Source organism: Mesoplodon densirostris, chromosome 9 (assembly GCF_025265405.1).
Source record: "Mesoplodon densirostris isolate mMesDen1 chromosome 9, mMesDen1 primary haplotype, whole genome shotgun sequence".
Lineage (NCBI taxonomy): Eukaryota > Metazoa > Chordata > Mammalia > Artiodactyla > Ziphiidae > Mesoplodon > Mesoplodon densirostris.
Window position 1 is genome coordinate 99,990,442 of NC_082669.1, and position 26,190 is coordinate 100,016,631.

General features: G+C 42.7%; 1 protein-coding gene across 2 annotated transcripts in view; it reads left to right on the top strand.

Annotated features, from left to right (window-relative positions):
* The window catches only part of TBXAS1 (thromboxane A synthase 1), a 161,124-nt gene that overhangs the window by 25,410 nt on the left and 109,524 nt on the right, over positions 1-26,190 (top strand). For both annotated transcript variants that reach the window (XM_060108022.1, XM_060108023.1), the window contains exons 2-3: positions 11,655-11,748; positions 14,415-14,467. In XM_060108022.1, the coding sequence (XP_059964005.1) occupies positions 11,655-11,748; positions 14,415-14,467 (147 nt within the window). The remainder of the gene's footprint in view (positions 1-11,654; positions 11,749-14,414; positions 14,468-26,190) is intronic.

Genomic DNA, 26,190 nt, shown 5'->3' on the forward strand with positions numbered 1-26,190 from the left:
TTTTCTTTTTTTGCTGTACGCGGGCCTCTCACTGTTGTGGCCTCTCCTGTTGCGGAGCACAGGCTCCGGACGTGCAGGTCCAGCGGCCATGGCTCACGGGCCCAGCCGCTCCGTGGCATGTGGGATCTTCCCAGACCGGGGCATGAACCCGTGTCCCCTGCATCGGCAAGCGGACTCTCAACCACTGAGCCACCAGGGAAGCCTGATCCTACTTTTCTTATGTGAACTGTCCTTAGCAGAGGAGGGTAAATTCAGAATTATTCTAGCTAATAAATGAAGAAATATCACCACTTTGCAGCCCCTGGTGAATGAATAGATTTAGGTGCTAATCCTCACAGCTGCTAAATTCATAATAAAAGAGACAAGTAGATTGTGAACCTCCTGTGGAGAAGTCTTGCAGAAAAAGCCTCTGGATCAGTGGTTTTCAAACTTGGCTGAACACTGGAAACACCTGAGGATCTTTTTAAGATGCCAAAGCCCAAGTCACACCTTAGGCAGTGAAGTCACCACCTGGGGGTGGGGCGTGAGGGGGGCGTGGGGCGGATGGGACACAGGCATGGGAAGTCTTCGAAGCTCCTCCAGCTTCAGACAAATTCGGGAACCAGTGGTTTAGATTCAGCTACTAGGACTGAAGAACGGGTTAATCTACACCATGGGAAGCAACCAGCATAATTCAGACCGTGGGAAACCCTACGAGACACCACCTGGTTTTGTTGTGTAAAAATGCATAGGGAAAATGGGGGGGGTGGGATTGGAAGGAGAATTTAGAGACTTAAACATACTTCAGAGGCATCTGACCCAATTACGAACATATGGCCCTTATTTAGATCCTCACTCAACAAACATACTGTAAAGAAAAGTTGTGAGACAATTGGGGAAATTTAAACACTGACTAGATATTTGAGGATACTAAGGAACTATTTTTATTTTGAATTGTGATAATGATACTGTGGTTATTTTTTTGAAAGAGTCCTTATATTTTAGTAAAGGGCACGGAAATATTTACAGTTGGAATGATTTGATGTCATGGATTTGCTTCAGAAAAATCTGGGCATGAGTTGCGGGGGGAGTAAAGCTGAGACGAGGTTGGTCACAAGTTGATAATTGTTAAAGAGAGTGGTAGGTACCTGGGAATTCATTTTACTATTTTGCCTACTTTTGCATTTCTGTACTAAAACATCAAACTAAACATCTCCTTCCTGCCCCATTCTCATCCCCACAGTTCCATCTGTACAACTGGTAACCTCTGTAATTAACTTATTTAGACTTATAGAGATATTTTTAATAAACGTACAAGCTTATACAAATAGTTATTTTTCTCTCCCCATTTTTTTACATAAATGGAAACATGCTAAACTCAATTTTCTGCATCTTACTATTTTCATGTAATATTGTATCTTGATGGCTTTCCATCTTCGTTGCATAGTATACTATGAATGGATGCATCATAATTTATTTAAACAGTCCCAAACAGATGGGCATGTAGGTTGTTTCCAATCTTTTGCATTATAAACACGCTAAATACCCCTGTACATATTTATGTTCACGTATATGTGTAGAACAAATTCCCAGAAGCAAATTTGATGGATCGGTGGATAAATGCATATGCAAGACACTAGCAAATAACCCTCCTTATGGGCTTGTACCAGGATAGAAGTAGAAGAGATGGAGAGAAGTGGGCAGATATGGAGACGGAGCTAATTGGAAGATGGAGCTAAATGTATTTGCTGATAGATCGTATGTAAAGTATGAAAAATAAAAGAGAAGAATTAAGCATGTCTAATATCAGTCAGCTTCAAGTAAGTTCTGCCTGGGTAATAACAGATTCCCTTCATGCACTCAACAAATCTCAGTGATTTACATCAACAAATATTTCTTTCTTTTTTCTTTTTTTTTTTTTTTGCGGTACGCGGGCCTCACTGTTGTGGCCTCTCCCGTTGCGGAGCACAGGCTCTGGACTCTCAGGCCCAGCGGCCATGGCTCACGGGCCCAGCCGCTCCGCGGCACGTGGGATCCTCCCAGACCGGGGCATGAACCCACATCCCCTGCATCGGCAGGCAGACTCTCAACCACTGTGCCACCAGGGAAGCCCACATATTTATTTCTTGGTCATGCTAAATGTCTATCATGGACCACTTCCTTCTTTGCTCCTCATCATCTTCATTGCAGAGCCCAGGCTTCGGGAACAGCTCTCAGCTGGGAGACTACTGGCCTCATGGCAGAGGGAAAAGGACAAATGGCTCATCATGTGTTGCTCTCAGAGCTTCTGCTTGGACATAGCGCACATGGTGTCTTTTCATGCTCAGTTGGCCAAAGAAAGTCACGTGATCAGCCTTATGTAAACAGGGTAGAGATGTATAATCCTCCAACTGGGAGGGATTGTCATATTTTAAATAATTACACACTCTACCATGTCTCAAAGGTTTCTGGCTTGAGCAGTTGGTGGGTTGTGGTTGTAACAGTGATACAGAGGTGAAAGAGGAGAAAGAGCTTTAGGGGGGAAATTGGGTTCAGATTTAGGTATGTTAAGTTTAAAATGCCTAATACACATCAAAAAGGTGCAGCCAAGGTGATGTCTGGATAAAGATGAGATCAGTGGAGAGAATGGAGCTGGAGATAGAAATATGGACGTTACTGACATATAGATGGTGTTGAAAGTGATGGGACTAATAGAAGGAAAGGAGCCAGAAAAGACTCCTCTGAGGATCAGCCCCTGAGGAGTGATGTCATGAAGCCAAGAAAAGAGAATGTTTCAGGAAGAAGGAAATGTTCATCTGTGTCGAAATGCTGCTGAGAAGCTAGTAAAAAAGAAAAAGAACTGGCAAGAAATTATTGGATTGACAAGATCAAAACCATGGCTGACTTTGACAAGGGCAGTTCTGGTGAAGTGGTAGGTGCAGAAGCTTACCTGGGAAGATGAAGAGACGATGGCTATAGAAGGGAAGAGAACATGTCTAGATAATGCTTTTAAGGGATTTTACTGGGAAGAAAAAAGAAAAACTAAGGCAATGGCTGGAATCAAAGTAGTTTGCTTTTTTCCGTGGATGGAAGACACTAGAATATGTTTGTATGCTGAGAGCAGTGATCCAGTAGAGAGGGAGAAATTGATGCAACAGAAAGAAGAAACAGTTGAGAATTCTGAGTAAAAGCAGAAGTGAAGCCATTGGCTTTAGAAAGACAAAGGCTCTCTTTCTCTCTCATCATGGTCATCGGTTAATTAGTATCTGTTATTATTATACCTTTGGTTTCTAAGAAACCTGCCTTTGTTCTCAGTATATTCTCTGCCATGTTCTCATGCAGTGGTTTATCAACAACATCTTAGCTTAGAGGACAGAAAGAAACAGGTTAGTGGAGTTCACACAGCACCTGTTTGAAATGTGACAACTCTTGACTCAGTCACTTAGCAGCACTGCCACCTTGGGCACACTAATCAATCTCCTTAAGTATTAATTTCCTAATCAGTAATATGAGAAGAATATTTATTTCTACCTCTATATAATTGTTGGCAAGACAATGTATAAAAAGTTCTTGGCACTGTCCCTGGTACGTAAGAAAGATTAAAAATTATTATAAATTATAATAATCATATACCTCTCTTTGTCTATATAAATGTATTTTTCTTGTGCTGTGACAAAGTTGTTGTCAGACTACTAACTACAATGACTGTTTTGGGGGTACTTACTGGGGAAAGAACTTCACAGTAGTCCTCCTTTTCTTCCCCAGAGGAGTGAAGATTATAAGAAGTCTCCTTTTCTGGGTCTTTAGGAACAAATTATAAATGACTGTTACTTAATTTCATGGATAGAGATGGACAGAATTGAAAAGCAATGGGAAAGTCTTTCAACTCCAAAATATCCGTCCCACTGAGTTTTGCTTGTGTGCATCTTACAGCACATTTTATATTCAGGAGTCTCTTATTAGAATGAAACTACCAGACAACTAAAGTACTACATTTCAAAATGTGTGGGATGCAGCTAAAGAAGTAATAAGAGGGGATTTATATCCTTAAAAGCATTTATTAAAAACAAAATAATATTGAAAATAAGTGAGCCAAAATGTTAAGAAGCTAAAGGAGGGACTTCCCTGGTGGCACAGTGGTTAAGAATCTGCCTGCCAGTGCAGGGGACGTGGGTTCAAGCCCTGGTCCAGGAAGATCCTACATGCTGCGGAGCAACTAAGCCCGTGTGCCACAACTACTGAGCCTGCGCTCTAGAGCCTGCGAGCTATATCTACTGAGCCCTCGTGCCACAACTACTGAAGCCCACGCACCTAGAGCCCGTGCTCCACAACAAGAGAAACCACTGTAACGAGAAGCCCACACACCGCCATGAAGAGTAGCTCCCACTCGCCACAACTAGAGAAAGCCTGCGCCCAGCAAAAATAAATAAATAAATAAATAAATTTTTTTAGAAAGAAGCTAAAAGAAAACACATACACACACACACAAAACAAAGAGTAAACCCAAAGAAAATAGTAGGAAGATCATAATAAAAAATGTGCATAAAATAATGAACTAGACAACAGCAAAAGAGAGAAAACTAGAAATGATCAACAAAAGTAAAAAGTTGGTGCTTTGAAAAGATTAAATAGACAAACCTATAGCAAGACTAATCAAGGAAAACTTTTCCAAGAAAACTAGGAATGGAAGAAATGTCCTTAACCCAATAAGGGATATCTGTTAAAAATCTACAGTAAAATCTTAATTTTAAAACATTAGGGGCTTCCCTGGTGGCGCAGTGGTTGAGAGTCCACCTGCCGATGCAGGGGACACAGGTTTGTGCCCCGGTCCGGGAAGATCCCACATGCCGCGGAGCAGCTGGGCCCGTGAGCCATGGCCACTGAGCCTGCGTGTCCGGAGCCTGTGCTCTGCAACGGGAGAGGCCACAGCAGTGAGAGGTCCACGTATGGCAAAACAAACAAACAAACAAACATTAGATACATCCCCAAAGAGTCAGAAATAAGAAAAAGATGTTCTCTCTTACTGTATCTTTTAAACACTGTACTAAAGGTCGCAGCCAATGTGATAAGAAAATGAAAAGTGAGACAAAAGGATTAGGAAAAAAAAGAATAAACTGATATTATTTGCATAAAGTAGAATTGTCAGCATAAGATATCAAAGAGAATCCACATGTAAACCAGAAGAACTAATAAGAAAGTTTAGCAGGATCATGATTACAAGATGGGCATAAAAAAACAAATGGTGTTCCTACACATGAGCAATAAAAATAACCAATATATGTAAACAGCAAAAAGATACTCTCTGTGAGTAAAATTACAAAACGTTACTAAGACAGAGAATGAATCAATGGAGAGATATAACATATACACAGATGAGAAGACTCAGTGTTGTAATAACATTGGTACTAATTGATAAATGTAATGCAATTCCAATAAAAATTCCAACAGGATTTTTCATCAAACTAGACTGATTCTAAAATTAATATGAGAAAGTAAGATATACTTTCTCTATACTATATACTCTCTACATAAAAAGGTGTAATAGAGTTATAATAGTGAGGCATTGGCATAAGTCAGACAAATGGACCAGAATAGACTCAAGCACCTGTCTTACGGAGGTGTATGATGGAGGCAGCATTATAAATCACTGGGCAGAGAGGGGTGGTGCAGCAAGCACACTGTCTCTTTGCCAACCCTTTATAGAGGTGCACTCAGCTGTGGGGCAAGATTATTTTTCCCAGGGTCTCAATGACTTATCTGTTCTGATGGGCCACCTCTTACTGTAGAACCTGGCTTAACACATCATCCTCTGATGATTGATTTGGCTTCTCAAGTACCTGAAAAGGAGGTGCTCTGAGTAGATACATCCGTTTCTTGTTCCTGGAAAAGGACACCTACTCTTATAAATTAGTTAATGAACATTCTGGTTTGCAGGATGTTAGGAGCTAACCTAACTGCTACTAACTGCTACTAACTGACACATGAATGAATGTACACTACATAGTTTCCAGCCCTGAGAGCAAGGTCAAGAGAGGGCACTGAACATGAAGATGAGGATGTGAAAAGAAAGATGAGGTGCTAAAAGGGGAACTGAGAAGACCTCATATGGAAACTCTATTTTCAAGAACTCCTGTCTTGAGGCATGACTGAAGCAATTTCTATATAGTTTCTTTAATTGTCGTTGTAGGAGAAGAATGGGGCAAGGAAGAAGGAAACAGAACTTAAAGTCAACTAACAAGACTGTAGCTAGTTATTTTCTAAAGAAAGTCTGTTCAGAATTCATCTGCTAATCCTCCTCTCCCTGCCCAAATGTGTGCTTGGAGTCAACTCACAGTCACCTATTGATGACTGCTCATTTCCCAACTAATTCTTTAACCAATTGGTGTAGCACAATCCTGCCTGCCACCTAGATAAACTGTGGTGGGAATAAAGGGGAAAAAGAAAGAGTAATTTCAAGGTTGGGAAATATTTTTTAAGCTGGAGGACAAGGGATGGCAAAAAATGTTCTCTCTCTAGGAATGAAAAAAAAATGCAGACATTGAGATATACTGATGTGTCTACAAAATTTGGAAAAACTTTATGAGAGTATTTGGTGAAATGGATACACTGACACTGAGACTAACTGGGACAAACTCTCTGGAAAGCAATTTGGCATTGCATGCCAGTGTTTAAAACCAGTGACTCAGGGATTTCAGATCTGGATAAGCTTCATGTGTAAAGTGCCAGAAGAGCTTGACGCATAGAGATGTTTATTGTTGTGGCATAACTTAAATCAACTAAAAAATTGAAAGCACCCTAAATATGTAACAATAAAAATAGTTTAGTAAATTATGATATGTCCACAAGAGGAATATATAGCCATAAAAATAGTATTCATAAAGGATTCATAACATGGAGATTTTTTTCCTTATGGTAAATGGAAAAAGTGGAAATATATAGGATCTCATATATATATAAAATATACTCAGAAAAACTATAATTATAATAAAATGAGGGTAGGCTTTCTCCCTAATATTTCTATATTTTTTTGCTCAAATTTCTGTCAAGCATTTTAAGATTCATCTTCTGGAAAGCTAGCAAACCTCATCTTCAGCTCCCATGTCTTAAAATCTTTTGAAGAGGCAAAAATTTAAGCCCTTGTCTAATAAAGTTTCTGATGTGGTCACAACCTTTTATGGAATTGCTGGCAAAACCTTTAATGGTCGTGCATGTCACCAAGCGTAGAGTAACCATGACAAAGGGATTCTCTCCTTCAAAGTTGGGACAGGTGGGTTACCTCGCACCTCCCGGGCTTTACCTCTTCCTGGAACACCGTGATTTTTGTCCCAGGAAAATTGATATTTGCCAAAAGAATCTTTCACCATTTCAAAAATATAAATAGCCGCTGAAATTTCCAAAAGCAGCTCACTAAGTAGACATTCTTTGATAGGGATTGTGAAGACATAATGAATGGGCTGAGGAGCTGGCTGTTCCCAGAAGCACACAAGAGAGAAACCAACTCCTCTATGGCCGCTGCTTAAGATACACAATGAGGGACTCTTGGAGGACAAGCCATCGTTTGACTCTTTTCTACTTTGGCTCCAACCTCAATCAGTTCATCTCTTTAATACACAATTTATCAAAATGTCCCCCAATTTATCATGAGTGGCTTCTTGGGCTAAGTGATGGGCTGACCGCTCTTGCTGAATGCATCAAGAAAGGGCTTTGTCTTGGGGAAGACAAAGTATTGGGGAATTTCTTATGTTGAAAATGATCCCATGTGGTTCCATTTATGTTGAGAATGGACAGTAGAAGGAGCACCACTGGTACTGCAGGATTTGTATCCTATAGGGATAACTGAGTACTTTGGTTGTAGAAGTAAAACCAAAGGATGCTATCTGAAGCTACTACATATCCTTTCCGTTGTCGTTTTCCAACTTAAGTATCCTTAATGTAAGCAATGACAGATGTTCATGTTCATAATTGTGGAACACACTTGCATTAGTTCCCATCAAAGAGAAGCTATTCTAAAAATCGCAACATGGTGGCTGCATGATGTCTGCATATTACCTGATTTACTAGCATCCCTGGCCACCAGCACTTTTTTGATGGCTCAGGACTTAATGGCCCAATTTGACATAAAAAATAAATTTCTTTCACAATGACAATTAAAAAAATAATATATTTATTTATTTATTTTTGGCTGTGTTGGGTCTTCGTTGCTGCGTGCGGGCTTTCTCCAGTTGCGGGGAGCAGGGGCTATTCTTCGTTGTGGTGTGTGGGCTTCTCATTGCGGTGGCCTCTCCTGCTGCAGAACACGGGCTCCAGGCACATGGGCTCTAGAGCGCAGGCTCAGCAGTTGCAGCGCATGGGCTCAGCTTCTCCGCAGCATGTGGGATCCTCCCGGCCTGGGGCTCAAACCCGTGTCCCCTGCATTGGCAGGCGGATTCTTAACCACTGTGCCACCAGGGAAGCCCCCCACAATGACAATTTTTAAGGTAACAGGAGACATTTAAAAAAATTATTTTTTCATTGACTCTCTAAAACTCATTCATGGGTATTCCTGGTGTACCAGTTTCCTAGAGCTGCCATAACAAAGTAACACAAACTGGGCTGAAAATACCAGAGTTTGTTGTCTCACAGTTCTGGAAGCCAGAAGTCTGAAATCAAGGTTTTTGCAGGACCATGTTCCCTCTGAAATCTGTAGGGAACAATCCTTCCTTGTCTCTTCCTAGCTTCCAGTGGTTTGCTGACAACCTTTGGCGTTTCCTGGCTTGCAGCCATGTAGCTCCAATCTCCGCCTTTGTCATCACATGGCATTCTCCCTGTGTCTCCATGTTTCACGTGGCATCCTCTTATGAGGACACCAGCCGTAATGGATTAGGGGTCCACTCTACTTCCGTATGACCTCATCTTTAATTACATTTGCAGCCACCCTATCTCCAAATAAGGTAATTTTCTGAGATACTGGAGGTTAGGACTTCAACTTATTATTATTTTTTTTTTTTCGGTATGCGGGCCTCTCACTGTTGTGGCCTCCCCCGTTGCTGAGCACAGGCTCCGGACGCGCAGGCTCCGGACGCGCAGGCTCAGCGGCCATGGCTCACGGGCCCAGCCGCTCCGCGGCATATGGGATCCTCCCAGACCGGGGCGCGAACCCGTATCCCCTGCATCGGCAGGCGGACTCTCAACCACTGCGCCACCAGGGAGGCCCGACTTCAACTTATTTTACAGGGGTGCAGTGGGGGGGGGGGTTGACACAATTCAACCCCTAACTCCTGAAGTCCATGGATTCTGGTTTAGGAGCCTGTTGAGACAGAGAGGAGCCTGGGACCAGAGAATATGAAACATGGATGCAGAGAAGTAAGTGGGAGCAAATGGAACCCACTTTGCAATTTTGCTCAGAAGTCTGGAGACAGTGATCTCTCCCTGCAGATTTTAGTTCAAGGCCTCTAGTTACTGATGGCAACATTTGGCCAATTCCTAGCTGAAGACGTTTAAGTTCTATACTTGACTCCAGGCTGCAAACTGAAGTTTCTGGTTGTGTCCAGAACATTCTCTGCTGATGCCATATGCTTGGAAATGTCTGAATTTTGTGCAGAGACACACAGTGGTATTTTTGTAAGTGGAGTTACATAATTAGGGCATGGGCTTGCATGATAATTAGCATGTGTAATTAGGCACAGACTTCTTGTCCTTTAATTAGACAATCAAGACATCTAATTACAAAATTAAGATGTAATTACGTGGCCCAAGATCGACATATTTCTTTCTACCCATTAGAGATTACATTTAGAAAATAATTCACAAAAACTGGTGAAAAAATGAACTAGAAACCAGACTTGAGGATGTTGAAGGGAGTGTTAAGTGGACTGCTAAGTCTCCTCTGGTCTTTCCTCTTACACGTGAAGGGGGTTATTTAAAACATCATAGTCTACTTGAATAACTTACACACTCTGCTGTCAACCTTTGGCATACACACTAATGAAGAGGAATGTTGGCATGACTAATCCATGTAATTCACACATGGCTCTTGAGTGTGGTTTGTAATTACACTTGAACGTGGACTTACATGTGATGTCCTGGGGATTCATTCAAACCCAATAACGCAGCTGATATGGTGGAAACCTTGCTCGGGAAAACTGGGAGGAGAACCCGCTTTCCCTTTCTGCCCTGGCTTGGCTCTCCCTGTGACCACTTTAAAGGTAGATGCTTTGCTCAGAATAACACAAAACAGTTAACCTGTTGTCATTTCCCTGACTATTTGAGTATTCATTGAAATGTTCTTATTTTAAGTGCTCCTTATTGGACAGCAGGCAGCCAAGGGGAAGGTCCAAGTCTACAGCAAACATTCCATCTTTCTAATGATAAGTGAGTCTTAGAGCAGTGGGGTTTTTTAAGTTCCAGTACTCCTATGAAGTCTGGCTATATGAATATTCTCTATATTTTTTCCTTGCTCTTAAATTGAGATTTGGCTGATCTTTGCATGATGCTAAACACCCAGTCTGACTCATTAATTTTTCTGAACTAACTGAACTTTTGACCTAATTGGCTGACTGATTAGGGATTACAGCCATATGTCCAAGTTTTTCTAAGCCAATTCTGACTTTCACTATGTTATCCCTCTGTTCCCATAAACTGTTGAAATATCCTAGTAATTCCAATGTTTTGACAGCCACACTGCACTTCTCAGACTGCCGCTTTCTCCTGGAAAGTGGCACAGAAATCTGTCGGGCCACGTTTCCTGATTTGGGGTAAGGAAAATATGCTCCCCATATGGTTTCAGGCCATGAAAACAGACATAAAGAGTTTGTAAGTGGTTGCTGATGAGGTCTTGTCTCCATGGTGTGTCCCTTCCATCCCTATTTTTAATTTTTCTCTATTAGGCCATGGAATGTGATGAGGGATATGTCCAGGGGTCAGTTTTGACCAAGGAAAACCACATATTTGCACAGGGAACTGATTTTTGCCATTGTTACTTTTTTTGCTTTGCCTTGTAAGACAATTGTTCATGGTAGATTTAAAGGCCGAGGAGCTGAAGTGGGGAGAGGTGCAGTTTGGTTGGTTTTTTTTGGGGGGGGGGGTTGCCCACGCTGCACGGCTTGTGGAATCTTAGTTCCCCAACCAGGGATTGAACCCAGACCCTAGGCAGTAAAATTGCAGAGTCCTAATCACTGGACTGCCAGGGAATTCCCAAGGTGCAGTTTTAAAAAAAATTTACTGGGACTTCCCTGGCGGTCCAGTGGGTAAGACTCCGCGCTCCCAATGCAGGGGCCCCGGGTTCGATCCCTGGTGGGGGAACTAGATCCCGCACACATGCCGCAACTAAGAGTTCGCATGACGCAAGGAAGATCCAGCGCACCTCAACTAAGACTCAGCGCAGCCTACATTAATTAGTTAATTAATTTAAAAAAATTTACTGACGGAAATTGTAGGTGGGGAAGGGGCATTTGTGCTACATCATCTCTAAGCGGACTTCCAGCTAAGAGATCTGAGGATGACTTGATCTCAAGCCTGTTATCAGGAGGAGTTTACTGAGCTCTATTCATGCCACTCCCTCACCTCTAGGCCTCCACCTCTTCAGTCCTTAGATGCTGTCAACTGGAAACTTTCTCTACCCTTACTTCTGGTGAACTCAATAATTCTGATTTCTAACAGGGCCAGAAGTGTGAATGTAAACCTGTGTCTTGGTTTTGAAAATGTGCTTTTCCCCTCAGGTACTCCACATCAGCATTTTCAAGACTAGAGAAGTTGGGCATCAGACATCCCAAGGCTTCTCCTTTTATTGGAAACTTGACATTTTTCCGCCAGGTAAGGGCTGCCTTCCACTGTCTTTCGGCATAAGATGCTCTGAGCCCAGTGCAGCTTTACCCACAAAGCATTGCTCTCGTCTAGGTCGCCCACACCCAGGGAGGTCTACGTGCGAAGGCGCCACGGGATGAGCCTTCCTCTGCTTGCATCAATTCTTATGTGATGAGAATGATCCCTCACTGATCACTCATCGATACATACTGAGTCCTGGCATCCATTTATTCATCCAAAAACCCAATTAATGAGTGTCTAAGGTGTGCCAGGCCCTGGAATGTGGAAGAAGTAGAAGTTGCCCATGCCCTAGCGCTAGCATGGGTGGTAGAGATGGTAGCATGCGGTTGTCCTTCAGAGGAGAGGGAGTTCTGTCAGGGCTAGAGTCATCCTGGAGGACTTCCTGGAGGAGGGAGTCTGCAGGAGCGATAGACACAAAGACAAGTACACACACACCAGGTGGGGAGCAATGACGTGTGTGATTGCACCATGTGAGAAAGAGGGCACAGCTTGGGAAGCAGCCTGGACTAGAAAGAGGAGATTGGGGAGTGCCAGGGAACACCGCTGTGTGTGTGTGTGTGTGAGTGAGTGAGAGAGAGAGAGAGAGAGAGACAGGCTAGATCACTGACAGTCCAGAAAGGCAAGTGAAGAACTGTGCGTGTCCCATCTCTGGTGCATAGAAGTGGGGAGGAGGACACCGAAGAGGAAGATTTCTCTGCAAGGGGGAAGATTTAGGTCAGGTCTGTAGAATCCAACTGCTGTTGAGGTCTGGATGTGAAGTGGTGAGGGCTTGGGCCGGGTGGAGATGAGAGCGAAAGAGAAGAACAGCGGGGGCAAAATTAGTAACTCTTGTGGCCAATTAGGTGTGGAGGATTCAAGGGAGAATGGCCGTGAGTTGACAAAAATCAAAGGTTGGGAGGTCGGCTGGTTTAAGGAGGTGCCTTTGATTTGCAAAGTAACATGGAAGTGGAAATGCCAGAGGGCATTTGGAGATAGGGGCCCAGGACTCTATCTTCGAAGGTTACTTTTTTTTCTCACGTTGGGTTTTCTCAGAAGCCAGATGATTTATTCTGCTAACTCCTGGGGGTGCTGCCCCCAGACCCAACACCAGGAGCCTACAGATCCTGCATGTGAAGAGCCACTGAGCCAAACAAAGGCAGGAAGGATGAAATTGGGGCCAATCCTGATAATGTCCCCTTACGATCTCTTTAGGATTTCCCCACCCCTGCCCCCGGAAAGGCTGGCCCTCGGCGTTAGATAGAAAATAACAGGCTATTTCTGTCCTTTTTCCTTCCCGTCTCAGTTTCTCTTCTGTTCCTTTCTGTCCCTTTCTCAGTCCAACACCCCTTTCCACTCTTTATTGCTGTTTCTCTGTTCCCAGCATTTTTTTAAAACACCTCCTCCTTTCCTCTCTAGCTCAGGGGTGGCCAGGCCACAACTTTCAGCCCACAAACAGCATCTCCTCAAGGCTCCCCATGAGCTCCTTGGAGCAAGTGTGAAGACATTTCTAAGTACCAAAACAGAACAACAAACCAGATAGGAAATTAAAGCAAATAAATGTCACATATTTCTGGGGGGAAATGATCAGTTGCCTTCAGTCGAGTAATTACTTTAGCCTCAACATTTTGAGGAAAGCTGTATCCCCGTCGATGTGACAAGAACGCTGTGCCCTGCCTCTGGATAATTTCCACATATGCTCCTTTTCTGCCCGTCATCCTTGTAGCTGCAAACCCTGCCAAGTTCTTGCTAGAACATAGTTATTTCATTGACCGTTTCTACAGTCACGTGAGCTTTCTTTGATAGACGGCAAGCTTAGACGGCGTAGCTAGATTTAATGAGCCTGGGACGGATTTCCATTCAGAGCATCCACCTCTTCTACCCCCCAACTCTCTACTCTCACCCACACGTCGTATATCTGCCTGACCACTCCATTCCCACAGCACAAGTCTAGAGCGTTTTCCTGTCCTCTGGCTCCATCCCAACCCGAGAATATTTTCATGTTTACTTCTTTCCCACCACACGATGGATCCAGCCATCTCCAAGCCTTCACCCGCACCATCCCCCTGTGTATATCTGTACACATACTCCACCCCTACAGCACAATGCGTCTAGCATTTTCTGGCCCTCCACCCCATGTATATCTCCAGGAATCCTTCTTTCCCACCCCAAAGTGTGTCTAACATATAAAGTCGCTCTAAGGTTCTTATGCTTTGAATATGTTGATTTTAGTTAAAATTTAACTTGGATCATAATTCAGAATTTGTGATAATTTGGGTACACTCAGCAGACGTTTACGCATATAGTGGCTGTGAAAAGAGGCTTCGCCCCAAATAATAATCATATAAACCAAATTGCAGAGGAGAATGTGAACATAGTTGAGAAAGCAAACAATTTCCAAACATTTTAGCAGCAATTATACAAAAACAGGATAAGTACAGATGATCTCTTCCGTCCGTTAAAGCAGAGCTGACTGAGACTTTCTCTTGGCAATATTGTTTGTTCACGCAACTAGTTTATTCTAATACTCCAAAGTACTTGAAAACAATATAACTTCAATTATTTTTTATTGTTTATGTAACTGTGTTCTCACTATTCCAGACTTTCTTTCTGAAATAGTTTGAATATTTGAAATGGTGTTTCATCTGATTCTTACTACAGTGCTGTGTTTTCTGCAGGGTTTCTGGGAAAGCCAGATGGAGCTCAGAAAGCAATACGGACCTCTGAGTGGGTAAGAGGGAAACTCCATTCTTCTACCATATATTTTGATTTGTGTGTGTTGAATTGATATGGAAGGAATGACAAGCATAGGAATGTTGCATGTGTTTATCACTTTTGAGGATCCACAAAGCGAGTGCCCAGCAGTATAGACAGGGCTCCTAGAGAAGACCCCAGGCATCCCCAGTGTGCACGGTGCTAGCCTGAAGAGCACCACTTCCCAGCCTCTAAACCCTGACCATCTGAGTCAGGCCCTGGGTGCCTTGACCATCTCTCACCACTGTGCCGAAGGTGTGCTGCAAAGGACACAATGGCCCTCCACACCTCAGTCTAATTTGCCTTGACAACCCTTGGCAAGTCTTTCCCCATGAACTTATCTAAACCTCACTTGGACCCGTTTTGTTCAACCCTATGGGTAAAATACGCTGTCAGCTCTATGGCCATATAATCTATTATCTGACACAGTACACGTTTGAAAGTTAAAGGGGGTGCCATTCCTAATTACCCCAGGACAACAGCAGAAACTAACAGCAGAAACTAAGACTGACCTGGATATACTGGGTCACATGGTCACCCTAATTCTCGGCCATGTAAAGTAATATAGGCCTTCCCCTTATTTTTCCGGTATTTTCCCTCTTTCTGCTTCAGAGTATGCTTCCTTAAAAAGAAAATTCGAGAATCTGACAAACCCATGATCAGACCATTTACCCTATTCAAGACTTAACAGACTTGAATCATACTGATTCTCAGCACACATCCTTCCACACTGGAGTCCTAGACATTTTAGTCTTTTCTCATGCAGCTTCCCTCAGCTACTGGATGGATGATTTTTGGTAGCTCTTTTCCAGATTTTCAGGTCTCTGATAACTTTTTTCGGTGCAGCAAAGTTCTGTGGTGTCCCTACTGTATATCCTAATGGGGTCCAGTGGTTTGTGAGCCCTTCTATCCATACGACGTGACGCTTGTTCTCCCAGTGTTGATTTTCAAAAGGGATTCACTTGTATTCTTTGTGGAAATGCCAGGAGATCCATGGTTTTGGCCAGGTTCTCCTTAGTTTGCTATCACTCTTTGGTTTACTATGTAACACTGCAAAGGTAGTACATGAAGATATTCTACTAGATGGTCTCTGATTAGTTTGTTATTCCTGGATAACAAACTACTCCCAAATGCAGTGATTTAAACACAGTAAGTTATTACTGATCATGTGCCTAAGGGTTGGCTGGAATTGGCTGATCTAAGCTCGCCTGGCTGGGAAGCTCAGCTGGGCTTCCTGGTGCAGGTTCAGCTAGGGAGGTGGCTCATCTAGGCCAGGCCCAGCTGGGGCAGCTGTGCTCCACACTTCTCATCCTCCTTGTAATGGCAGGCAAGCCAGGGCAGGCTCTTCTCACAGTGAAGGCAAAGGGTCAAGAGAGCAAGCCCCAAAATGCAACAACATTTTAAGTTTCTGCTAACATTCTATTGGCCAAACCAAGTTATATGGCCAAACCCAAAGTCAAGGCAGAAAGCACACTCTGCATGCAGTGAGGCCAAAGCAAGTGACTTGGCCAAGCCTGACACTGATGGAGCAGGGAGATGTATTCCTCTAATGGAAGAGTGGGGAGATGGTGCATATTTTTTTTTTTTTTCTTTTTGCGGTATGCGGGCCTCTCACTGTCGCGGCCTCTCCCGTTGTGGAGCACAGGCTCCGGTCGCGCAGGCCCAGAGGCCATGGCTCACGGGCCCAACTGCTCCGCGGCATATGGGATCCTCCCAGATCGGGGCACGAACCCGTATCCCCTGCATCGGCAGGCGGACTCTCAACCACTGCGCCACCAGGGAGGCCCGTTGCATATTTTTAGTAATAGGGCACTCCACCTCACTCTCTAAGACCCCTTTTAGCTTGGTCTTCACTTACTTTTTTTTTTTTTTTTTTTTAGTTCATAGCTTCCTGCTTTAAGCATAATAGATACTCAAGAACTTATCTTTCCAACAGTCTCATTCTGCAGTTGACTTGATATTGACCTTGGAGACTGTCTCATACATTTCTGAGACACAGCACTGACTCAGAAGGACGGTGGCTTCCCCAGAATTAGAAGAAGGCCTTCCTGAGTTTGAGTTCTAGGAATTACCTCCCTGGAGTACTTCTGTACAGATTTTCAGAGTACAGCCCTTGGGTATTTTAAAATAATTTTTAAATGTCAGATGAAGAGTTTAAATGGCACTGCATTAACTGGTGGATTGTGTGGTGGTGATGGTGGTGGTGGTGGTGTGTGTGTGTGTGTGTGTGAGTGAGAGAGAGAGAGAAACAACTGATTTCCTTGACGACAGGATGTCCAATCAACTTTCACCCCCAACTTTAACACAAGGTACCCTTTTCGTTTCAAGAAAACTTAAATCATAGAGAATGATTTCAAGTGAGGTTGTAGAGAGAGAAATTGCAGTATCAACTCTGGTAAAAAGGGAAAAAAAATGAAAGGTGATGGCATAATTTCTTCATACAAAGCTATCAACTTTTTCTGCTTTAGAAAAAATAATGAGCCTTACTTAAAATGCTCACTTTGGGCTTCCCTGGTGGTGCAGTGGTTGAGAGTCCACCTGCCGATGCAGGGGACATGGTTCATGCCCCAGTCCGGGAAGATCCCACATGCCGCGGAGCGGCTGGGCCCGTGACCCATGACTGCTGAGCCTGCGCGTCCGGAGCCTGTGCTCCGCAACGGGAGAGGCCACAACAGTGAGAGGTCCACGTACCGCAAAAAAAAAAAAAAAAAAAAAAAAAAGCTAACTTCTTTTTCAATGTGTCCACTGCTGGATTGAGAGGCACTGCAGAGGTGGGGTAAAGTCCTGTTTGAACTCTGTAACCTGGGTGAGACTCAGTATGCTCACCTTTTCAGATGAAAGGGTTGAACTAGTCTATATTTAAGGTCCTTTCTAGCCCTAAAAATTATTTTGTTACTGCTTAAATTTGAACAAAATGGTTTCACTGACTGGGAATGGCAAGGATGGACCATGATCGATGAAAGATCCTTCTTTTAGGAAATGATTTGGTTTGAATTGTCTTAACTTTTAGACTCTTTCTGTCATTAGGAAACATTATTGATCCCATATTGGTCCCCTTAAAATTGAAATAGTAGATTGATTCATCATCTGACAAGTGAAACCCCATGCAGTTGACGCCATACAGAGATGCACGTGTCCTTAGATGACAGGGCGGTACTATATGTCGGGAGAAAATGTGGGCAGAGAGGGTCTTCTCTTTGCTCTGTACCTGAAAACCAAACCTGATGATTATTTATGCTTATTATCTGTTGTCACCATAGAAACTCAGTCAGAGTTTGGTTCCCAAAACTGGAAACCTGTTTCTTCCCCTTTTCCCTTTCCTGCTTTGAGGAAGGTAGTGCTGGAGAAACCTTCTGCTGAGAGGGGTTGACAGCACCAATGCTTATTACCATCACCACGACCACCACTGAGAATCCAGTGTCTTCACCAAGTGTCTAATTATGCCGCCTGCTTTGCTAGGCCCTGTGCAAATAAAACTATGCACATTGTCTCTGGCTCCTTTGAACTTGACTGTAAAGCAGGAGGGCTGACATGCACACCTATACAACTTTTCTTCACAACTCATGATTAGAATGCTCTTGAACTGCACGTTAGCTCAGTAGCCCCCTTCCTTACCCTCGAGGGGTATTCCCGAGACCCCAAGTGGATGCCTGAAACTGCAGATGGTATTGAACCCTATGTAAATCATGCTTTTCCTGTACATACATACCAATGATAAAGTTTAATTTATAAATTAGGTGCAGTAAGGATTAACAACGATAATGGAACAATTATAACAATGTATTGTAAGAAAAGTTACGTGAATGGGGTCTCTCTCTCTCTCTCAGAATACCTTACTGTACAAATTTAATGCCTTTCCATCTTAACTAAGCACTTATCAGGCACTGTGACCATATCTTTTACAGTTTGTGGTGTGGCAACAAAACTAGCAGAAATTTCTTTTTCCTTCTTCACAATTTCATGGACGGAAGATTCGTTCTTACTGTAGATCTTGGCAACCTCCACATATGATTTTTTTCTTTCCTTATTAACTGGAGAACTTCCACCTTTTCACTGAGAGGAAACACTTTATAGCTTCTCTTTGGCATATCCAAATTGTCAGCATCATTACTCTTGTACCTAGGGCTGTTATTAAGTAAAATAAGGGCTACTTGAACACAAGCACTGAGATACCACGACAGTCGATCTGAAAACGGATTTGGCTACTAAGTGACCAATGGGTGGGCAGGATATGCTGGACAAAGGGATGATTCACATCCTGGGCGAGTGGAGTTTTATGGCAGGAGATTTTATCACACTGCTGAGAACATTGTAACACTTAACCATTGAACACGTATGAAGTGTTTATTTCCTTCAGTCTGAGACTGAGCCCCAAACTGGATTTATATTCCTTCCCAAACCCTAAAAGAAGAGTATCAACATAATCATCATACATTTGTGATTGAGTGTAAACACGATAGAGATTATGTTCCCTTAGTGACTGACTTTGTAAGCCAGTGGATGACAAGCATTTATTGTGCTGTTACCGTGAATTACTTAGAAATACATACACAGCAGCCTAAGTTCAGCTCACGTGCAACTCCTAAAGGCTCCTATCCAAAGCCCTTTTTCCCCTTATCTCATCTCTGTTGTAAGTGGTAGCTCTGCAGTTATTCTTTTATGTAGCCTCATCCCCATTTCTTTTTGCCTCCCGCATTGCTTTCATCTTGATTTCCAGTAGACCCTCAGTTCCGTCTTGTTGAATTTGACTTCCATGCTTCCTGGTATCCATCACCCATGCCCCTCCATTTGATTCCTGTATGCATCCCTTCATCAAGCCAGATTTGTTGAATAATCTTATAAACTCCCATTAGACATTAGGCTGTAAGTAGATAAACATACACATTGCACATAATTCATAAAGTATAAGGACACAGAAAAAAAGTAAAATGGACTCCCATCTCGGACCCTCAGCCAGACCTCCTCAGAAGCAAACTCTGTTGTCCATTTCTGAATACTCAAATGAATAATATACGATAGATGTAGTTCTTCACCTTGTTTTGTTCATTAATGATATTTGGGAAATGGTCCCGTTTCAACACACTCATTCTTATTAAATGCTGTTCTATTTTTTTAAAGATTCCACTGTATGGATGTATGTTAATTTTAAAAACAAGTTCTCAGTTGATGAATGCTTTTTGCTTTTATAAACAATACAGCAGTGAATATTCTTGTGTATACATCATTACTATCTTGTGTAAGTATGTCTGTAGGACAAATTCCTCGAAATGGAACTATCAGGTCAAAGATTATCTACATTTTTATTTTGGTAAATATAGCTAAATTGCTCTCACTAGGGAGCAATTTACACTCCCATAAATAAGCATATGAAGGCACCCGGTTCCCTCACACATTAAAAATGTGTGGTCACAGTTTTAAATCTTTACCATTTGATGGTAGTTTTAACTTGCAGTTCTCTAATTATGAGCAAGTTTGAGCATCTTTTCATAGGTTTAAAATTTCTGAAGAATCCTTTGCCACTTTTCTATTGGGTTATTGATCTTTTCTTAATTTATTTGTAGAAGCTCTTTATTTATTAAAGAAAATAGCCCTTCACGAGGGGTCTGGGTCACTGGAAATCTTCTGCTTCTTCATTTAGCTGCTGATGGGAGTGTTCAGTTTGTGAAAATTCATGATTGGTACACTTTTCAATAACGTATATGACTCTTTTCTGTATGTAAGTGTATTATACTTTAATAAAATGGGTTTTTAAAAGACTTGCAATGTTACCAACCTGCTTCAGTCAATATACAGTAATAATTCACCATTAAAAAAAAAAAAGAAAATAGGGCTTCCCTGGTGGTGCAGTGGTTGAGAGTCCGCCTGCCGATGCAGGGGACCCGGGTTCGTGCCCCGGTCCGGGAAGATCCCACATGCCGCGGAGCGGCTGGGCCCGTGAGCCATGGCCGCTGAGCCTGCGCGTCCGGAGCCTGTGCTCCGCAGCGGGAGAGGCCACAACAGTGAGAGGCCCTCGTACCGCAAAAAAGAAAAGAAAAGAAAAGAAAATAGCCCTTTATGTTTAATATATGTTGCAAACATTCTCTCCTTTTTATCACGTCTTTGACTTTGTTTATTGTGTATCTCTTCCAATCAGAAAACATTTGTTTTTGTATTGTTGAATTTAATCTATTTTAATGGTGTCTACATTTTGTATCTTACCCAGTAAGGCTTTCTCCACTAAGGATATATATTTTTAAACTTCCATTTTTTTCTAGTGTTTTTTATTTCATTTAAAATTTTAGATATTTGATCCACCAGGAATTTATTTGAGGGTAAGGATGGAAGTAGGGATCTACACTCATTGTTTCCAGATGGTGGCGTTCCTTCTGGAAACGGATCCTTTCCCAATTGATTTAAAATGTCATTTTTATCATTTATTGGTTCCTATATGTATTTTTGACTTCTCTGCTCCATTCTTCTGCTTGATCGTAGGCTAGTGCCACGCTGAATATTCTCGTTTGGTACCTACAGCACCTTCTTTTTTTTTTTTTTTTTTTTTTTTGCGGTACGCGGGCCTCTCACTGTTGTGGCCTCTCCTGTTGCGGAGCACAGGCTCCGGACGCGCAGGCTCAGCGGCCATGGCTTACGGGCCCAGCTGCTCCGCGGCATGTGGGATCTTCCCGGACCGGGGTGCGAACCCGTGTCCCCTGCATCGGCAGGCAGACTCTCAACTGCTGCGCCACCAGGGAAGCCCTACAGCACCTTCTTATACCTAGCAGCAATAGAGTATTCTAAGAACATCTTTGTAAGTATCAGAATCTAAAGCAGTCTATCTCCCAGGGAACCTTAGGTCTCTGCACTTAAAAAAAAAAAAAATCAATTTAGCAAATATAAAGAAGACTTTAGCATAAAGGACCAGGCACTTAGACCCAAAGTTCACGCCCACAGGAGGTAGATGTGTCTCATATGCCTCCAACTTGGAGGTTCTTAGAACCATGTTTTATTTAACTACCCAGCACGTTTGAACTAATAACACCTTGTCACCAGGCAGTGAGGAAGCTGAGAACTTCGGGATACATATGAAAAAACATGTGGCATCAGCAAAGATAACAATAGGGTCGTTCAGACATTTTTTTTTAAGCTCATTTAAGATTCCATTCCAGAAGGAGAGTGTGTGCTCCGGAACTGACTAAGGGGTGAAAACTTCTCACGTAAGCGCCGTTCACCATTGTGCTTGTGTACTATTTAGATGAGGTTGAAGAGCCACATAGAGATGGTTTACTTTAATGCAGTCAGATGTCTCTGTCATCAACATGTGGGAGGTTTGCTGGCCTACTTCCATAGATCCAGAACTCTGGGAACTAAAAGGCTCCTAAGGACTCAGCCTGTTGCACCCTGTGTCACGTGATTGCTCTTTGCTTTAGAAGACACTGAGGCATCTGAATATGCTGGACTTGAAAACGAGGGAGAGGATGGGTGGGGTGGAAACTATTGCCGATTTGTCGGAAAAAATACAAGTATTCAGACTCACACTGGGCAGCTGATATGGGGAGGTTGTTCTCATTTTTCAACTGGACTGAGCTCCATAGAAGCATAGATGTTGAAGAAAGGCAGAAATCTTAGGTTGAAGTGAAGCCACAGTTGCAAAATTGCCTCCCAGACAATGCGCAGGAGTCAAACTTTTAAGTTTCTGCTGCTAATAGGGAGTGCATGCCTCAGAATGAGACTCATTTCCTAAGTGACCTAAAAATGCGACTCCGCTTTCAGAGGAATTGATGAAAATGAAAACACACCATGATCACTGAGAAAACACAGTACCCTTGAAACTGTGGAATTACGTACAGAAATCCTAAATTATCCTCACATTTCTGGCCATAAGGCTAGACTGGGGGCAATATTTGGGTCCCCTAGCTTGGTAAAAGCTGAGTCTTTTATGAGTGTTGAAAGCAAAGCTTAGAATCACTAGCTTCAAGTAATTTGAGTATGAAACCAAAATGAATATGAGACCTGATGGTCCCTATGTTATAATTATTGAGAATCATTTCAGTGAGTTAAATATCAATAGTCTCACTGGTCAATATAGATCAATCACTAACACTCGGCCTTTTAGGATACATTTTTAAGTGAGTGTTTATTAAAGTGTTACTGTACTTTAGGGGGCACATTATTTTATAAGAGCAAATACCCTGACAAAATGGGCTGATTTTTTTTTAGGAGGCCATTGAGACTAGGATGAAAGTTGTCAGCAGGAATATATTTGACTGTTATCACCGATCCAAATGCATAGCCCAACAGGTAGAATTATCGAAAGGACAATTGTCCTCAGACAACTAGGCGATTTAGACCAAAAAGAGTAAGAAGAATTCTATTAGAGCCCCAGTTTTCTCAAATGAATCTTTAATAGACCCTTCACCCTATCTGCCCTTCTCATGGTTTCCTGTTATCCCAAATGGTGAATTACTACAAAACTTCCTTCTTCCTTATGGTTTAAGACTTCTTCCTAGTCTTCATCCAAAGACCCTTCTGAAGAGTACCTATTTTTCTGGACTTCTGACCTCCTCCTTTACCCCTTATCTCACACCACTTTCTTGCCCCCCATCTTCACTCTACGGCAACCTGCAGGTGATGGTTGCTGCATATTTTAGTGACTACTGCTGTCCAAGTTTTTGTGACCCACTCTCCTAAAGATCAAGAGCCTATATTTAATTCCTCTTGTTTGGGTAAAAAAAACGTCAAATACAGCATGCCAACTTACAATAGAAAACTGGGGTTTAAACTTCAGCTCCGACTCTCTTTCTATCTACCACCTGTTAGCTTAATGGATTTGGGCCAGTCACTTTCCCTCTTGGAACCTCAGTTTTCTCAGATATAAAATGAGGGGATTTGAACTAGATCAGTGACTTTGTTTAATTATAAGCCTCAGTAAATAATATATTTTACATTATGATCCCGTACACACACACCTGAAATAAAAGTTTTACTAAATATCTTTTACTATATAAGATCCACTTTGATCTATTCTATTCTCCTACCCTGTTCTATTCTACTCTATTTCATGAGAGAACAAAACAAATACAAGCTGGTCACGACCCACAAAATTGGTTTCACAACCACTAGTGAGTCAAGATCAGCAATTTGAAAAGCAAAGGTCTAGATGATATCTGATGTCCTTTCCAGTTCAAAACTAGGTGACTCAACTCCAAAAGTCTACATTAGAAAAATTTTATAAGCCCCTGGTTTTGCTCCAGTGTGGTTTAAGATTCTGAGAAATTTCTGACAAAAGAGATTTTGTCAGCTGGAGTAGAATCTAAGATGAAACACTATTCCTCCAGGGATGGGGCTCTTACACTATGTGGACCTGGGCAAAGACCTTGCTGCTCGATAGTCTTTCCTTCTTCTTCTTTAAAATCGTAAGTTGAAGCATTCCCAGAATCTTTCCAGCTAAAAACCTTACCAAAACATATCAGTTGACAATGTAAAACATCTCTCCATAAGATTTCTGCATTGATTGTAAATGTCTAAGTAAGTAATTATGTGGATGCCCTATCTTAGCTAGGTGTGCCCAGTGGATGGCTTTCTTCCAAGAGGTGGGGCAGCAGGAGGGAATGGCTTAGAGACCGGAAGTCGCCCCACTCCCTGGGGTGTCTGGGCATGGAAACCCGACCAGGCTGTGTGTGCTGACAGAGCAGGTTCCCGCTGATGAGCAAAGCACAGCATTGAAAGGGGAAGAAATTGACAACTCCCAATATTCTAGTAATCACTGGACGGTCCAGGAGAAAACTGCCCACAGAGAAGGTGTTGGCTGGATAGAAGTCAGGAGTCCACTAAAGCAGGAATCAAGAAGGCCTGTCAGTGGACATTAGGGCCCAACTAGGGGGTGTTCTGGGCCCTGAGAAGAGAGTCTGGCAGGAGCCAGGGCCTCAGTGGGAGGAGCCTGGGGAATAAATCATGTGCAGATAACCAGTCCTAGGACTGAGAGTATGATGTGAGGCCCAGGACTCAGAAACCAGTCCCAATCCCTGTTATCAGCTGGGGACGAAAGGTCCCCATCCTGGCTGGGACAGAATTGAGGCTGAGGCTGCTATAGGGATTGTTCCACCTCTGGGGGCAGCTGGACTGGGGGTGGGGGATGAGCACCCATCTGGGGAGTCAGCCACAGATCTTCAGTTTTGCATTCCTTGACGTGTGTTTCCAAAATCCACCAGCATATCAGGTTCAAAGTGGAAGGGGGCTCCTGCTCCATCAGGGACAATCAAATTTGGTATCAACAACTTCTTTATCCCCCCAAATGACAGCCCTGCACAGATGTGTTCCCAAACAATAGAACATCTCAACTTACAATTGCATAAGAGCTGTTTCTAGTTAATATTTTCGAATAATGAATTTCATATTTAATTGTATTGTACCTGCAACAAATCCAAGTTGTTCAACCCAGAATGCAAAATAGAGTTATGTAACATAGTCATGAATCACTGTGGCATTTGCCAAGGCATTCTCCCATCTGGAAGTAGGTCCAGAGAACACATGGCACTATGCATATATCTTCTGTCAAGAACTCTTTTGCATAGATAATCTCAAAAATTGCACACATTTACCCACTTCTTATGGCTCTTAACCCTAATTAACTGAGAATGCAAATAGCTTTCCCATTCTATTCAAAAAGACGAATGACGAACCATCTTTGATTTCGTAATTTAAAAAAAATCTTTGCTAAATTCAAAGAAGCAACAAATTCCCAATTCCCATGAAGCTTAAAGTTCCTCTTTGATCACTATTTTGTGAGCAGAAAAACTTTTCCAGTTCTCAGAACCCTTGAATGATTAAAAAAGTTTTAAATTGGTTCCTCACATAGGGCAAAAGGCGCCAGCAATACATGTCTAAACTAAATTCACTTTAGATACACAGTGTAAACTTTCAAACAAAAAAAGTCATACACCATCACACAAACATTTGAAATTCTACTAAAGTGTGAGTAATCAAAGTTTATCTTTAAAATGGAACATGTTCTCCATTCTTCCTCAGGACCCTGAAATCTTTCAGAGTTTGGGTTGTTTACTATGCTTTCCAATTCTTCCTGGTCAGTCTTATGTGTAACATTTCTGCAGCTGTGCACATGCAGTAATTCCCAGCAAGGCACTGCCAAGTTTTATGATGCCTACATACCTGGGGCAGATCACAGAAACTTAACTACTCAAATAAATGCCTTGGGGGCTTCCCTCGTGGCGCAGTGGTTGGGGATCCGCTTGCTGATGCAGGGGACACGGGTTCGAGCCCTGGTCCAGCAGCATCTAGGCCCGTGCGCCACAACTACTGAGCCTGCGCTCTAGAGCCCACGAGCCACAACTACTGAAGCCCGCGTGCCTGGAGCCCATGCTCCGCAACGGGAGAGGCCACTGCAATGAGAGGCCCGAGCACCACAGCGGGGAGTGGCCCCCGCTCGCTGCGGCTGGAGAAAGCCCATGTGCAGCAACGAAGGCCCAATGCAGCCAAAAATAAATAAAATAAATAAATAAATAAATAAAGTTCCTTGATTATTTTTCGCATCTCAAGACCATGCCCCTAACAACTTCTCCCCCATCTCGCCCACAAGCTGTAAGAACTTTGCAACACGCTATATCAACATTTCCATTCTGGGTGAGGCTCTCAGTTTATTGGCCTGTTTTAAAAGGCTTGACTCTCTGACATGTTCCCCAGGCTCCCCACATTAACCACTAAGGAGGT